The following is a 16,621-nucleotide window of genomic DNA, read 5'->3' as shown; positions in this document are numbered from 1 at the left end:
TGAGTTCAATTCCCAGCAACCACATGGTGGCTCACAATCATCTGTAATGGGATCCGATGTCCTCTTGTGGTGCGTCTGAAGACAGCTACACTATAGTCATAAATAAATAAATATTTTTTTAAAGTAAGTTTTCTTTCTATTTGATATTTCATGATAATTATTCAAATAACATCTACCAGTTACTAAGTATATTAACAATTGGTTCTTGCTGTACATTGAACACTGTTGATCTCATTCAAAATAAAACCAATCAATTCTATAACCTGGAATATTGTAGACATTTCAAAGTGAAAACTGTACAATGAGCCTATTTGAGAAAAATTAATATACAGTGCAAAAGCCAGAATAATCTCTTGAAGTGAGACAAGTGACTGGTAGTTAAAGGCCCACTGAGGACACTACCTTAGTAATGGAGAGAATTACTACCTTAGCAATGCTTTGTCCCTTGATCTGAGGGTGACGACAAGAACAGTCAGTGGCTACTTCTGATTTGTGATGATTCAACCAACTGTTCCCATTTGTATGCATGTTTTATTTCCTTTAAAGATGTTTTAAAGTCCATTTCGGAACTTTAATAGCTGTCAACTGTGCTACAAGAAGGAGTGTCACTGTGTAATCAACTTGAATATTCTTGCTTGGTACCTCTGAACACAGCAGTTCAACCTTTCAACAAGTACCAATGAAGAACCAGTGAAAAGCAAAATGCAACTAAGATCTTATGAAAGAAAACTATTCCAACAAGGCACCAGGACTCGCCTTTCCAGAGGAAGATACTCTGTTGATTAGAAACATTTCGGACGAATTTAATAATTCGAAGAATTTGCTAAAGAGAATTTATCTTTAAATAAGCAAGTTAAGTGAGTTGAGTGCACTGTAGATAAAAAAGTTGTTTGCAGTGCTGCAGTTATGTTTAATAACAGGTACTTGTTGAGCACAGTAAATAATGGTTATTTCCTTTCAAACCAGTAGTGGTATCTGGCTGTGTATAACTTTAACCCCAGCACTCTGGAGGCCCAGGGAGATAAACCTCAAGGCCAGCCTGGTCTACAGAATGAACTCAGGCCAGCCAGGGGCAGTGACAAAACTTAAAATCTGTCAGAAAAAAGAAAATCACTCAGAATAAAATAGAATACAAATTAAGCCACTGTTAAGCTACATGTACACGAGAGCAGCACCAACCAATCAAAATAAGCTGTCCCTAGAATGCTGCATAGCCTCTGAAGGGGTCAGGTAACCCAGGTGTGGGCAGACTGAAACTGTCCAAACGTAATTTTCAGGCCAAAATTCTAAATAACAACTCATGTGCACCAAGGAGACTAGGTATGTATTCAGCATGTGTCTTTTGTTTGTCCTATTTTTCATTTCTAATACTTTTATACGTGAAATAAAAATGGCCTAGCCCTGGAAACAGTTCTGGAACTGAATACAGCATGGCTTAGTAGTAGCTAATGTTCTAGGAAGGTCTAGCCGGCAGTCAGAAGAAAAAGCAATATGGACACCACGCCTCTACATGGGTGGGCATCTTGTTCTCCGAGTCCTCAGAAGTGAAGAAACAGGTTACAGTGCTTTGGGATAATTAGCTTTTAGAAAACTAACAAGGACTCAAATACTGCATGGAGACTGTGGAAGCTTTCCTGAATGCTGGGTGAGGACTCTTTAGTAACAGGAGATTAAATGTAAAGTCAGCAGTCCTTCCTTCCCTTCCCTCCACCCCATCTCATCTCTGTTCACGTCTCTTCTCCACTCATTCCTTTACCCAGTGCTGGGGATGGACTGAGCTCTGCGTGAGGCAGACGTCCTGTCACCAGGTGACATACACCTCCAACCCTAAACTATGCACTTGTATATCACAGAACTGCACTACGAAAAACTAGAAACAACCAAAATAGTTCAAAGAAAGAATTTTATTTCAAATCTAAAGTATAATATATAGCATTAAGGCTGAGCTTGAAAATCATCAATATGATTTAATACTAAACATAAAACAGAACAGAACTATTCTACATGATGGCTATAACTATGTTTTTAAAAAGTATATGCCCATGAATAGGGACTTTTTCAAGGGACCAAGGAAACATTGGAAACAGAAAATATGACAACAGGTGGCTTTCCTTCCATTTTGTTGTTACTTTGAGACAGGGTCTCACTTTACAGCCCTTGGCTGGTCTGGAACTTGCTATGTAGAGCAGGCTGGTCTCAAACTCATAAGGAGCTAGTTTCCTCTGTCCCTGAGTACTAGGGTTAAAGCATGTGTCATCATGTCCAGTGTCTGCATTTTTAAAAATGTATTTATGCTGACTTTCAAAGTGAACTAAACTTAGTACCAACTTTTTGACTGAATGCTGGCAGGTAGTGTGCCTGTTAGCACCAGGCTGACAGAGGAGCTAGGGAATATTCAAAACCGGAAACTAAGAGTTGGTTCTTAAATGTATGCCCTTCCCTCCAGTTCACAGACCGATGCTAAACTCACCCCCCACCCCCCCACCCAACTGCCTCAAGAAAGCGATGTGTACAGACTGTGAGCTCTGGGCGACTCAGTCAAGCTCTAGGTCTGCACGCTCACCTTCATCTGCCCTACTGATGTCCTGCTCAGGAAGCCTGGAGCTGCTGGGTCTGGAAGGGGAGCCAACAGATGGCTGCAAGGAGGGAAGTTCATCAACGTCTCTCAAATTAGCAAGCATATCTTGTAGTTTTGACCTATTGGGCCCTAGCCAAAAAAGGGCGGAGGGCAGAGGAGGAAAAAGAGAAAACAGAATCACTTATTTCATAAAAACTGCACAATAAACTTTGTCACATCTGCCAACATTTACCTTTAAAAAAAGATTCTACTAGATTGATCAATAAGGAGTAGTTATTTTTGAAGTTTTCAAATTTTAAGAGTTTATTATTTCTGGAAAAGAATTATATTTAAATATCTACTTTGTGAATTAAGTTAATGGAATCACTACATGTGAAAGAATGTCCTGTCCAATATGTATCATTAAAATCATACTTATCTACAATGAAGCCAATGACCAGTGGTCTAAATGAAGCCGATCACAGGTCATGAATCAAATGTGAACTCAGCTGAACAGTAACACCCCTGCTTGTTTAAATTAAGTTACAGTCACTGCCTACATCCTGAGCTATGGAACCCAGAGTGAAGTCTCATGCCCTGTTGATTACTTACCTGGGCTTTGCTTCTTCATTCTCCCACATCCCTGTTTTGACTGTTTTATATAGGATAGAGGCTGAAACAGATCTTCGGTAGTTTTTCCTGTTACAAGTTTAATTAAGAATGGGAAAATCTTACCCATAGTCCGTTATGGTATTTCCTATACCAGCAAAGAATACAACTATTTCTAAGCAGTTTTAACTAATACCTAGAAAAATTTAAGATAGTATGACTGGAGTACACAATTTGACTGGATATACTTACACTAGATCAATTAAAAACATCAAAAAGTTTACACTGGGTAACAGAGATTTGAAAGGTGTCCTTTGGTTGTTTATAAATTAGTGTTTTATGACCAATTCAAAGCTTTAATTCATTTCCCCTCATCGCGGATCTGCACTTGTCCTCACGCTGCTTTCCTCAGGAACAAGTGAGACTGACAGTCGACCTCAGTCTACACTCCTTATCCTCAGTGCAAGGCGCTCACTGTCCCCAGAGAGGGACGCTGCTTCACTTGAAGCCCACGTACTCTAAGTCTAAATATGCATCTTAACACCCAGTGCAGGGCCTCCAATTGCTTCTGTTACCGGGAGTACTGTTCCAGTCAAATGGTGCAGCTTTAGATCTTAAGGGCTAAATCCCAACTACAATGCAGAGTAGATGAGTCACAGCAGGGGTGGCTACATTTTCAATGAAAAGATCTTTACAATCCAAGATACTCATTTTATAACGTAAGACCCAAAGAAATATAACCTGGAAATGTTTCTAATGGGCAGTACACAAGTTTTCCTCAACACTTTAGTTTAACTGGCTCTGACTTAGTCCTAAAAAGCAATAGCAAGCCATGTCTCAATATATCTCTTAAGTTTAGTGCATTGGAATAAAGGAATGAAACAGCCTTGCTTTAATGGTACCTTTCTCGCTCTGATTTGATCTACTCTAAGGTAACAGTAAACTATCTTATCACTCAGTGATTCTTAAACCTGTGCTATCATCACTAACGGACACGGAATTCATCGATTCAGAATTTATAAATTCTGAGATTTTAGTATTTAAATGTCTTAAAAATAATTACCAGATTGTAACCCAATGTCTGAAGGAAAGACTGCTCTGGATGTCTTATCACAATTGAAAAGCAAGAAAGGAATGCAGCATTTTTATCCTTCCAGTCTTTTGCAATTTATAAATACATTTCACACTAAGTTTAGATTTTAATCTGTTTATACTACTTTCACATCTCAAAGGACAAAATTCCTATTGCCATCAAAAGGAAAGCTCATTATTTACCATGTCAGTGAGTAGACGCACAGAAGGTGGTTTAATCTTACTCTCCCAAAAAGATGGTTTTTGGTGTTTTGAGACAAGGTCTCATATATCCTGGGAAGGTCTCTAATTCCTCGTATAGCTAACTCTGACCCTGACCTCCTGGTCCTACAGCCTCTCCCTCCAGAGTACAGAGATTACAGACATGAGCCAGCACACTCAGTTTATGCTCTTCAGAGATGAGGCCAGGGCTTTGTGCATGCATGTTAGGGAAACACTTTACCATCTGAGGTACATCCCCAGTTCCTAAGAAGCTGCTTAATATTATTCCCATCAAGGTTTTGATAGGATTTGCATTTCCTTAGATACATACTAGATCTACTGACAAACTTTTCATTTGCATAATGAGTTATATGATCCACAGGGCTAAAATTTCATTTTGCCTTCTGTTTCTGATGTGGCATACACTTTACTGAAACGAGGAAAAAGTTAATTGGTAATACTGCTATAAATTAAAGTGGCCAAAACAGTTAATCAGAAAACAGATTCTTTTAAATTGAATGTTTGACCGTGTGCCCTGTATAGCATATACAGATGAGAGCAAATGAACTTTGTGTTGGGAACACACAAGACTACTCAGGGGTAGAAATTAACTTTTTCTTATCTCAAGATCTGAAAGTATAAGCAACCACTTTGGTGACTGCGAGCAAACTGGGTTAAGTAAAATTTATATGTTTCGACCAGAAGTAAACATCTTTGTGAGTGGGCTCTCCTGAAGCCAACCCATCACTGTTCAAACGCACTGGCCGACATTCTCCCAAACCTTTCCATGTTTGTGAAAATCCCATATTCATATGTGACTTCTGTTTAAGTTCACAGTCAAACAGCTGCCGACTAATTTCAACCCCTGAGAGACGGTGAGAAGGAAAGAGGTGAGGAGCAGAAATGAAACGCTAGGAGAGCACTGACAGCGAACCGAGATGGGAGATGCAGAGGTGAACGTGTTTAGACAATGTTCCCACTTACTCTTCACCCCTTTCTTCCCCTTCCTCTCCTTTTTGTACTGCTCCTTCAGTCTGGTGATCACTCCCTGGTCCACATTCCAGGCCTCCGGCGTCAGACACTGATCTTCCTTTTCTAAACAGAGTGAGACAAACAGCCTTTCTTCAGTAGACTATCACATACAAAGGCAATGTGTGGAAGATACTGATTTTCTTCATGACATCACTCGCTTACACAAGTCATGCTTATACTCACATATGTGCACACAAAGCACACCTAGCAAAGATCAAGTCAGTGTCCTAACTAACAGAACATCTCCACTGAAGACGACAGAAGAGGTAAACCTGGTATTCCCTTAACTCCGAGAACGTTACAGCATTGCCAGTGAATTCCGTATCGCACAGGTAGTGATAGAAGATTCTTATTAAGAGACTAAAAATCTTAATGGTGTTTCCGAGTTTAAGACAGGCCACTCAGGCCAGGCAGATCATCCTCGGAGGCGTTTCTTCTGCAGCAGACGGGAACAAACAAGACCCACAGCCAGACGATGTGCAGAGTGAGAGACTGTGAACACTCAGCCCTGAGTGATGCCTCCGTCAAATCTCTCCCCTTAGGGAACTCACAGGAGGAGGCAGAAAGAGTGTAAAAGCCAGAGGACATGGAGGACACCAAGAAAACACAAGTCCTCCAATCAGCATGAGCAAAGCTCACATGAACTCAGAGACGTCGGCAGCAAGCGCAGGACCTGCATGGGTCTGCACCACGTGCTCCGAGGATATACTATGGCTTCCACTTAGTGTTTCTGTGGGATTCCCGAATGTTCAAGAGTAGGTCTGTGATTATTCTGCCTTCTCTTGGGTTCTTTTCCTTCTGTTCATTTGTCTTGGCCGATTCAGATGTATTAGTCTCTGTCTAACATTATTATATTTTATTACTAAAATAGACCTTTTTAAAAAAGAAAATTATCAAAAGCAAAGAAAGAAAAAAGGAAGGCTTGTGCTTTGAGCATGTGGTTCTGATTTTATGAACAATGCTAGATCCACCACTGAGTACCATAGGAGCAAGACTCTTCACCTACAGGAAGACCCAGTGCACGGAGAGCACTTGATCAATATATTTATTGAATTATCATTGGAATTACCAGAAATCTATTTTGAAAGCAATTTAAGTTTACTCCAATTTCAAAAAGCATCTGTTAGATCTCTGATATAACATCTATCAGTAGTAGGAATATCACATTCTACCAGAAGGACTAATTTTAGAAAATGTTAATTTTTACTGTCTTTTTTAAAATGTTTATTTTATTTATTCAGAGAGAGAGAGAGAGAGAGAGAGAGAGAGAGAGAGAGAGAGAGAGAGAGAGCGCGCAAGAGAGAGCGCACACACATGGCCACAGCACGCATGGTCAGATGACACTTGCTGGAGCACAACTCCCAGGGGGAGGCTCCAAGATCAGACTGCGCTGTCAGGCTTGGCAGCAGGCACTTTCACTTGCTAAGCCATCCTGGTAGCTGTAAAGACTTGTAATTCCAGTCTGTAGGCACTCGCACCAGCAGCAGCAGTGATGGTAGGTCACAGACAATGTCAATTCACCTGCCCCAAGACCACTAGGCTCTTGACCCAGTACAATCAACCAGCCAACCATCAGCCGACCCTCACAAGATTTATTATCTACTTCCCTGAACTTATGCAAAATTCTGTGCTTTGAATTTTAATTATAAATCTTTAAAAAGTTTATTTTTGAGACAGGTCTTACTATGCAGTCTTAGCTGTCCTAGAACTCACTATATAGCAATCTGGCCTCAAACTCAAGAAATCCACCTGCTTCTACTTCCCAAGCTCTAGGATTAAAGTTGTGCACCATCACACCTGGCAATTATAAAATTCTTTTAAAAACAAAATAAATAAAAGAAGAGCAGGGGCTGGAGTGATGGCTCAGAGCGGTTAAGAACACCGACTGCTCTTGCGGAGGACCTGAGTTTTACTCTAAGTGCATGATTTACCCACGCACCACACGAGTAGACCATAGCGATCTACAGCTCCAGTCTCCGGGGCCTGACGCCCTCCTCTCATCTCCTCAGGCACTAGGCATGGACATGGAACACAGACATAAAGCAGGGAAGACACTTATACTGGCAAAATAAAATAAAATAAAATAAATCTAAAGACAAAAAATCTAAATAAAACTTAAGGCCAGGCTCCTGGCAAACAGATATTCTACTTTGAGACTTCTATGCACTCACTCATAACAGATCTAGCACACGACCACCATCTATTTCGAGGCACACTGAACTTAAATGTACATGTACTGGTGTGCACCAAGTGGCACTGGGCTGTGGCTCTGTGGTTGAAGAGAACAAAGCTATACAAGGCAGGCAGAATTTAGCTGTCTTTGCAGAAAAGCCAGTACTAACTATGCCTGCAAGGAGACTAGCAATGAGAGAGTCTCATCTTCAGCGACATGGAATCTCTCAGCGAGAGAGCTCACTGGGGCACAGTGCAATGCCAGCTCAACTACCGTACTTGGGAAAGTGTCATCTAAATACCTAAAATAACGAGAAATAAGTAAGCTCAGTCAGAAAAAAGCAAAAGAGAGACCGATAGCACTGTCTACTTGGTTTTCAAATTTTGGTGTTTTGGGAAAAAAAAAACAAACTCTTCAGATACATGTTGTGTTTCTTATTGTAGTTGTCAGAAATAGTTCTAGATTTTGCTTTAGAAAAGGAAGGGGGCAGGCAACAGCAACAGTACCTGACTGTGTCCCTAAAGGTAAGGTCTTAAAGTTAACTATAAAAACCCACTAGAATACTAGTATTCACTGCTGGGCAAAGGCCAGCCAGCACTAAAACATTGCCCCAACCCAGAAGCTGTACAGATGGACAGACAGCAGAGCCTAGATCCAGAGGCTGTACAAACAGATGCACTACAGTGCCCTTCTCTCACGGGAGGTTTCAATACAAATAAAAAGTAGTGACTGGTGTCTTGTTGTGGGCATCCACAAATACCTCTAACATGACAGTAGGTTTTGAATAGGTGAGAAGGTGGAGTTTACCCTGAGTAGAAAGAATGGGTCAGATCACTGCCTCATGCAGACCTGTGCTACAGGGGTACACACAGTGTAAGAGAAGCATGTTTATGAAGTGATCCTTAATAAGATGTTCATTGTACAGAGTTTCAGACATAAGTTTTTAAAAAACTCTATGGCTTGTATTTAAAACGTATGAGGCAGCCTGTTTCCCAAGCTTGCCCAAAGAGCATCTCCACTTGCTATGGTGATCAGTAAGTGTAAAGAAAGAAAAGCTTTAGTGTAAATCAGGAAGGAAAAGGCACCTTGGTTTTTCCTTTTGTAACTTTAACATTTTCATTTCTTTTCTTCAGAGAATAAATGTATTTTAAAGTAGGACTTAAATTAGTATTTCTAACGTCTGTAGCTAAAAGTATAAAGTACGATTTTGCTGGATATAAGTAGTCACATGTTGTAGAACTATAGTCTTGGTTCCAGCTCTTGAATGTACTAGATCAATCCTTCAAGTAGCTGCCTGAACAAAAGCTAGGAAAAAGTTCATAATGAGGTACATCTACATCTAAATAGCAGTCAACAATTCTATAAAATAGTATTTGTGTCATTCATAGCAATCTTTATGAACAAAATACTGAGTATTTCAAACATGGGCTCACTGGCTCATCTTTGAGAACATGTAGAAGCTGTACAGAGGCACGCCTAAGGTAACATTACAGTAGCCAGCAGCATTACATCCTCTCTATAAGTAACTGAGCAAACGCCAGTCCCTTCTCGTCTCCTTTCTCCTCTACATACATATGCACACACCCAGCAGAACTGACCGTCTATGAAGGATTTATCTCGATTCTTTAAGTACTAGAATAATCTGTCACAGAAGTTCCCTTCAAATGTTGGTTACAATGCTTGTTAACAGTTCTGGCTGTTTAGAGCTTTTTAAAGCCATTTGTACACCCCGACTGTGCCTCTATATGTCAAATCCTATGGAATACAAAAGTTACAGTTCTCTAACATAATGCGATGTATGTAGATGATGTAAGATTTATGAAAACGCAAGTGTTCTACTACATCGCCATGCTCAAGCTTCCCAAAATCTAAACCAGCAGGTTCTGCTTGTCTAAACAGAAGACAAAACAGCCCCTGTTTTAATTCAGTACTGTTTCATACTTCATTCCTTACACATTAAGGAGGAGGAAACAGCTATACAAGCTTCCTTACAGGTACTCACACGACTAGACACCGCCCTCCAGGGGAAGCATTAGTTCCTATACTTATTCAGAGCCCTGACTGGATCCAGTGTGCTCCCTTACCCCAGTCCGTTCCGTCGCCTGCACTTCTGGACTCGTTGTCTCCTTCCTCTGAGGCGACAAGGAAGTCAAACTCCTTCAGAGCTTCTTTTGTGTCTCGATCTTCACTGGTATCAGGTAATGGTTTTTTCCTAACAATCTAATGGGGAAGGGAAAACATCAAACTAAAATAAAAACAAATATTATGCATTTAATTTAAATAAAGAGACTGGATCCTTTGTAACTGAGTAAGCAAAGAAACCATTTTTCAGAATATACATACTGGCTGTATTAAAGAACTACACCACCTAACTCAGCCAGACATATTGTGTTCTTAAAAACGAGCAGAGTACATCTTAAAGCAGTAATTTAAACTTTGTTCAAAGGTATGATAGTGTATTTAAACTAAAAGAAATATACATATATATTGCTGGATAAGTAAGATTTGTACTTAAATTACAGACAGGTTGCACTCTTGTTATGAGAACAGTGAAATCTTACGTTTTTTAGATGCAATGTGTACAGTCTGCAGACTCTGATCTGATTGAAACAGAACACATTCTGTAAACAGTGAACTGTTTCCAAAGTAGAGCCACGATACCTCCATATAACTATGTCGTACCCTCACAAGCCCAGCTACATCTATAACTGAATCAGAAATGAATGCCTCGGGAATCAAAAGACACCGCAGGGCTCCTACATTATTTCCACTTTCCTCAGGTTCTCTAACAACTATTTTATGTCCTGTCTTACTATGTAGCCCTTGCTAGTCTTGAGGCTGAGCTGTTTCTGACTCCAGAATGCTGGGATGAGAAACATGCACCATGTGTCTAGGTCAATGGCTCTCATGAATACAATTTCCCTCCCTAAAATATTGGTATTGTAGAGTGAGAAAACTCAGGCTTAATACATGAATTGTTATGACTCACTTTTATATATTTAAAAATACCTGTGGAGCCACCAATCCCGTAGTTCTTAAAGGTAACCTTGCCAGTGAGTGCTGAGCCCAACATGCCTTGCTCTCTGTGGGTCTTTGTTATGCATATAAAAACTAAACAGGAAAAGCTTATTTCTCTAATTCTGATTACTTGGAGTATTACCCTAACATAAGAAACACTGTTAAGCTTACAGACCTTCTTTTTTTTTTTTTTTTTTTTTTTTGGTTCTTTTTTTTTCGGAGCTGAGGACCGAACCCAGGGCCTTGCGCTTCCTAGGCAAGCGCTCTACCACTGAGCTAAATCCCCAACCCCGCTTACAGACCTTCTTAACTTACCACCCCGCTTACAGACCTTCTTAGCTTACCGTCATAACAAACCCGGGAGACCATGGCTGGTTCTGAGCAGAGAACCCAGAGTAAATGGGCTCTCTAATTACTCACAAGCCATTTCCTGAGAACTTGTTCTAGTTTTGACTGAGCAACAAAACTCAGGTATGAAACAATGTCTCTGAAGACTGGCACCAGTCCTGAGATGGCTCAGGGGTGAGTTTGGGCTGCTGTTCCAGAGGACCTGAGTTCATCCCCCAGGCCCCACACCACAGCTCACAACTGTCTGCACCTCCAGGTGGAGGAGATCTAATGCCTTCTTCTGACCTCCATGGACACTAGGCACACAGATGGTGCACAGACAAACAGGCAAAGCATCCACAGGCTGCCCTATCCTCACAGTTCCACAGGTAAATGTACCATCTACTCCTAGGATAGGAATCCAGCTGAAATCAGAAAGGCCACCACTAGCCATCACAAGATGGAAAGTCTGTGTCCTCACTGTCAGACAAAAAGGACAAGGGAAAGCCAGGAATAGTACCTGGACCTCAAATTAAATGTCTCAGAGTATTCTGGGCTTTAGTTATTACTAAACATGGTATTAAGTAACAAAAGCAACTGCTAGGGCAAACTCATGTCTAGGTGACCATCAACAAAAGAGCCAGCCATGGGGTCCACTGCCGTCATTACAGTCCCACCACCTATCAAGGGTCTTGCACTTTAAATAAACTGACCAAAACCCTATGATCTTAAGCTTAGGCACCAAAGAAAAAAAGAGCTGTGGTTGCAAAAGAAATATGTGATCAGTAAATAGTTAGGGGTAAAATTTATAATAGTACTACTTTCCTTCCCCACACAGGAGATTTTCTACTTAAGAAATTAAGGAGAGAAGAACAGCAAATGGAGATCATCACAGAAACTACAATTAGACGCAATGGAGATCAACAAATGGAGGGGAGCTTAGTGACAACCAATCACCTATATCACCGTTCCTGCATCTATGGCTCGGGGAATACGGCATGACAACCAATCACCTATATCACCGTTCCTGCATCTATGGCTCGGGGAATACGGCAATAGGAGCGGGATCGTAGGGAATTCTATGTAAGAAGGATCCTAGGGACTTAGAAAGTCCACGGTAAAGCACGCCCAACAGTCTGTCCTAGAAATGGCTACAAACAAGACCGGAGCAACAGCAATGCCAATAAGCATGTTAACACGAAAGGAGACATTCTGCAGAGTTCCACTCCTAGATAAGGACTGCAGCAACTAGTCTCTGCGGGGGAGGGGAGCCCTTACTGGCTGCTCAGTGCAGAATGGTCAGCCCTGAAACCATACACACGTAACAAAAACAGACTCAGCAAGTTGTGTTTATATGTGTCTGTCACATGTATACAGACAACCATGCATGCATTAACAATAATGACTTTTAAATGAGAGGACATGGGAGGGTTTCAAGAGTGGGTAGCTAGGAATGGCTAGAGGGAGGAAAGGGAAGGGGAAAGGGATATAGTCTATAGTCTATTTCAACTAAAAACATTTAAAAGGATTTTAAAAGAAATATGAGTTAACAGGCTAGGGAGTTTCAAGTGGGTCAGGAAAAAAAAAACTTTAAAATTACCCCCCCCAAAAGATAGTTTAAAAGGGCCTAGGACTCTGTTACTAAAACCACACCTAAAGATTCTTAATTTCAAAAAAAAAAAAAAAAGATTCTTAATTTCATTTTTTCCTCCTAAGTTCTTGAAGAAGGCAAATGCTTCAGCAGAAGTTATCTTTCACACAGAAGAGGGTGCATTTCATGCATCTACAACTTCAGATCCTAACTATGTGAGGTGACAGGAACGATCCGTTGGTGGCAATAGTTAGGGAAGAAGATGAAGAAAAGACAGAAATGCTCTAGACCACAGTGGAACCACAACCGTCCTAACGCTGTGACCTTGTGCTGTGCTGACCCCCAACCATAAAAAGATTTCACTGATACTTCATAACTGTAGTTTTGCTACATTTACAAACTGTGATGTGAATATGTGATATGCAGAATATCTGACATGTGTGATGACCTCTGTGAAACGGTCATTCTACTCCCAAAGGGTCACAATCCACAGGCTGCTGCTCTAGACAGCAACACAAGGAACAAGCAAACTTTGAGGTCAGAGGAAAAAAAAAAAAAAAAGGACAGGGTGTGGCTGTGGAGAAACCATGCATATAACAGCCTAAATGTAACCAACAGTAGCCATATTCTCTTAGTTTAGATCTATGAACTTTTTATTAAAAAAACAAACAAACAAAAAAAAACCCAAAAAAACAAAAACAACTTTTTTTTTTTTTGAGACAAAGTCTTTCTGTACAGTCTTGGTTCACTGTGTGAACCAGGACGACCTCAATCCCATAGATATCCTCCTGCCTCTGTCTTCCAAGTGCTGGGATTAAAGATATACACCACCAACTCTAGTCTTAGAACAAGGTTTTAAAAACGCTATTTGTTCTGAGCATTTTTTTTTTTTTTGCAAAAAGATAATAATATATTTTAACAAGAAGGTTCTACATTAACATGGCTTTTATAATAAATGAATACATCATATGTTCCTTCTAAATTTATATAGTAATGATTATAATACAAAAGATTCTGCTTACACAGTAGAAAAGTTATATAGAGCAAATTGTATAGAATGAAAATTTATCAGTTTTCCCCTTGAGTTTCCCACTTTGATTTGAGAGCCTTTCCATATGTCTATGAGCATTTTTAACAGGACACATTTCAACCGTTTTCTCTGTGTAGATCGGAATACATGCGACAAGTCATGCGTGCCATTCTACACACAGGACTCTAACAGTCCTTTAGCATGTGTCTATCAGGCTGCAGCTGGGTGTGAAATCTAAGGTGATACAAGGTGAAACTTAACAGAACTGTCAAGAAACCCAGTCATTTATTTTTCTTCTCGGGCTGGGGTGGTGCATGTGCTTATTTAACCAGACCTTGGATTCAATACCAAGCACATGGTGAAGATGAGGGACAAGAGCTCCCTGAGCCCAGTATTTAAATGTGGAGAACAGGCGAGTCTGTCCCATGCATACTCATAATATCCTGTAATCTGTGCCATCAACTGGAATGCTATCAAACTATGAATTTAATTACATAAAAAGAAATTAAATGGTTAAACAACACTAAGAAACCAAATGGTTGGGCTGTTAAGATTTTCCGATCTGATCATTTAACATAGTTTTAATAATCAATTTATAGATTTTTTTAAAAAGATTTATTCATTTATTATATATAAGTACACTGTAGCTGTCTTCAGGGGGGGCATCAGATCTCTTTACAGATGGTTGTGAGCCACCATGTGGTTGCTGGGAATTGAACTCAGGACCTTTGGAAGAACAGTCAGTGCTCTTAACCGCTGAGCCATCTCTCCAGCCCAATTTATAGATTTTTAAAATCATTAAACTGATATAATTACCAATAAAGAACTTACAGAGTTATTTGCCACTGGGCTATGAATAAAGTATCCTATTAAGAAAATGGTACCACCATCTACACAATGGAATATTATTCAGCTATCAAAAACAATGACTTTATGAAATTCACAGGCAAATGGAGGGAACTGGAAAATATCATCCTGAGTGAGGTAACCCAATCACAGAAAAACACACATGGTATGCACTCATTGATAAGTGGCTATTAGCTCAAATGCTTGAATTACACTAGATGCCTAGAACAAATGAAACTCAAGAAGGATGACCAAAATGTGAATGCTTCACTCCTTCTTTAAAAGGGGAACAAGAATACCCTTGGGAGGGAATAGGGAGGCAAAGTTTAGAACAGAGGCAGAAGGAACACCCATTCAGAGCCTGCCCCACATGTGGCCCATACATATACAGCCACCCAATTAGATAAGATGGATGAAGCAAAAAAGTGCAGGCCAACAGGAACCAGATGTAGATCTCTCCTGAGAGACACAGCCAGAATACAGCAAATACAGAGGCGAATGCCAGCAGCAAACCACTGAACTGAGAACAGGACCCTCGTTGAAGGAATCAGAGAAAGGACTGGAAGAGCTTGAAGGGACTTAACTAAGGTACTTATTATAGTCTTCACTTTACAAACTAATAAAATTGTGCCAGACACATTAAGAAAAATTATGCCAGGCAACTTTAATCCCAGCACTCAGGAGGCAGAGGCAGGCAGATCTCTGAGTTCGAGGCCACCCTGGTTTACATAGTGAGTTCCAGGACAGTCAGAGTTACATGGTGAGATCTTTTCTCAACCCCCACCTCTGCAAATAGAAAAAGAAAAAAATGTGATGCAGCATGAGCCTTAACTATGGCCTCTGACACTGGATCCCTCTGCTTCACATTTCAACTTTCCTTCTTCCTAGTCTTAAGTAAAAGACAAAATGCACAGACTTTGCTTAACAAGAGTTAAGCACATCTTCATTTCTTACTTCAAAAAGGAGAAAAAGGAAGCAAGGAAAGGAGAGAGAGAAATGAAGGAAAGAAGAAAGGAGAGGGAAAACACTAGAGAAGGAAGAGACACTAACTTGGAGACGCTTGAAGGAAATGTATGGGAAAGTCAGTACACTTAAAGGCCGAATAAACAGTAGAGACTTCTAAACAAGTGAAGGAGAGGTCTGAAACTCTGTAGGGAGTGCACTGCAGCTCTCCTGAGAGACAGAAGCTCGTCTGGGAGCTGCTGCTGTGTCTGCCAGTTTACTGTCCTCACAGACAATCCTGAGCACTGTTAGAGCCTGCAGGGTTCAGCACACTCTGCAGCTCGACTGAGAGTGGCCTTCACTAATGCATTGACAAAGTCTAAGCACACTGTGGAGAAAATGCTCTACTTAAAACACGACGGAGATTAAAATCAGTAATGAAAACTTCCTACTTACCCCAAATTCATGAAAGGGATTTAAGGTTTCAAGATGTTAAGGACACAGATTTCTTTCTTTTTTTTTTTTTGGTTCTTTTTTTTCGGAGCTGGGGACCGAACCCCAGGGCCTTGCACTTCCTAGGCAAGCGCTCTATCACTGAGCTAAATCCCCAACCCCAGGACACAGATTTCTAATACATGCATTATGGCACCTAGAAACTGAAATGAGTTCTACAACTCACGGTTGAAGTATCAATGACACTTTTCTCTCTTCCATCAATGTCCTCATCCTCGTCTTCATCACTGAAATCTGCAGCTGCATTTTCAAGGAATTTGAAATTGTCCAGCACGGAGGCAGAATCCGTTAACTCAGATTTTCTGGTTTAAAATATGTACAATAATACTCAGGTAATCTTTAAAGCATCACCAAAAAAATGAACTGTTGATAGATTTCTGCACCTCATGTTTGTATTACAATATGATCATATTACAGGATCCCCTAAACTATCCCATGACCCACACCGAGTCCCATCTACTACAGTTCTGTGCATTAACTGAAAAGGCAGAACGGTGAGTGCTTAAGCCCTCAATCTCTAATGGACAAAAGAGTCCCCTTCTCATTCTGCACAGACTGACCTCATGCTAACCTTAATGTGTTCCTTTTAAAAAATCCTATTTTAAGTAGCCCTGCCTTGTTTCTCTATGTTTCTTCTCCACAACTCCTCCTTGGACCTCTCATGTAAGCTTCCACAACTCTGTAACAAAC

At 40.4% G+C, this 16,621-nt stretch overlaps 1 protein-coding gene across 2 annotated transcripts in view; it reads right to left on the bottom strand.

Moving 5' to 3' along the window:
* Strn (striatin) overlaps nucleotides 1-16,621 on the bottom strand; it is an 87,028-nt gene that overhangs the window by 17,118 nt on the left and 53,289 nt on the right. Inside the window, exons 6-10 of one of the 2 annotated variants that reach the window (XM_087552355.1) lie at nucleotides 16,098-16,233; nucleotides 9,749-9,884; nucleotides 5,444-5,554; nucleotides 3,170-3,256; nucleotides 2,564-2,707 (exon numbers count right to left, since the gene is read on the bottom strand). In XM_087552355.1, the coding sequence (XP_087408481.1) occupies nucleotides 2,564-2,707; nucleotides 3,170-3,256; nucleotides 5,444-5,554; nucleotides 9,749-9,884; nucleotides 16,098-16,233 (614 nt within the window). The remainder of the gene's footprint in view (nucleotides 1-2,563; nucleotides 2,708-3,169; nucleotides 3,257-5,443; nucleotides 5,555-9,748; nucleotides 9,885-16,097; nucleotides 16,234-16,621) is intronic. The other variant, NM_019148.3, reaches the window with a different exon arrangement.

This window comes from Rattus norvegicus, chromosome 6, assembly GCF_021556685.1.
Source record: "Rattus norvegicus strain SHRSP/BbbUtx chromosome 6, alternate assembly SHRSP_T2T, whole genome shotgun sequence".
Classification (NCBI taxonomy): Eukaryota; Metazoa; Chordata; class Mammalia; order Rodentia; family Muridae; genus Rattus; species Rattus norvegicus.
This window is presented reverse-complemented; position numbering and strand designations above follow the sequence as displayed.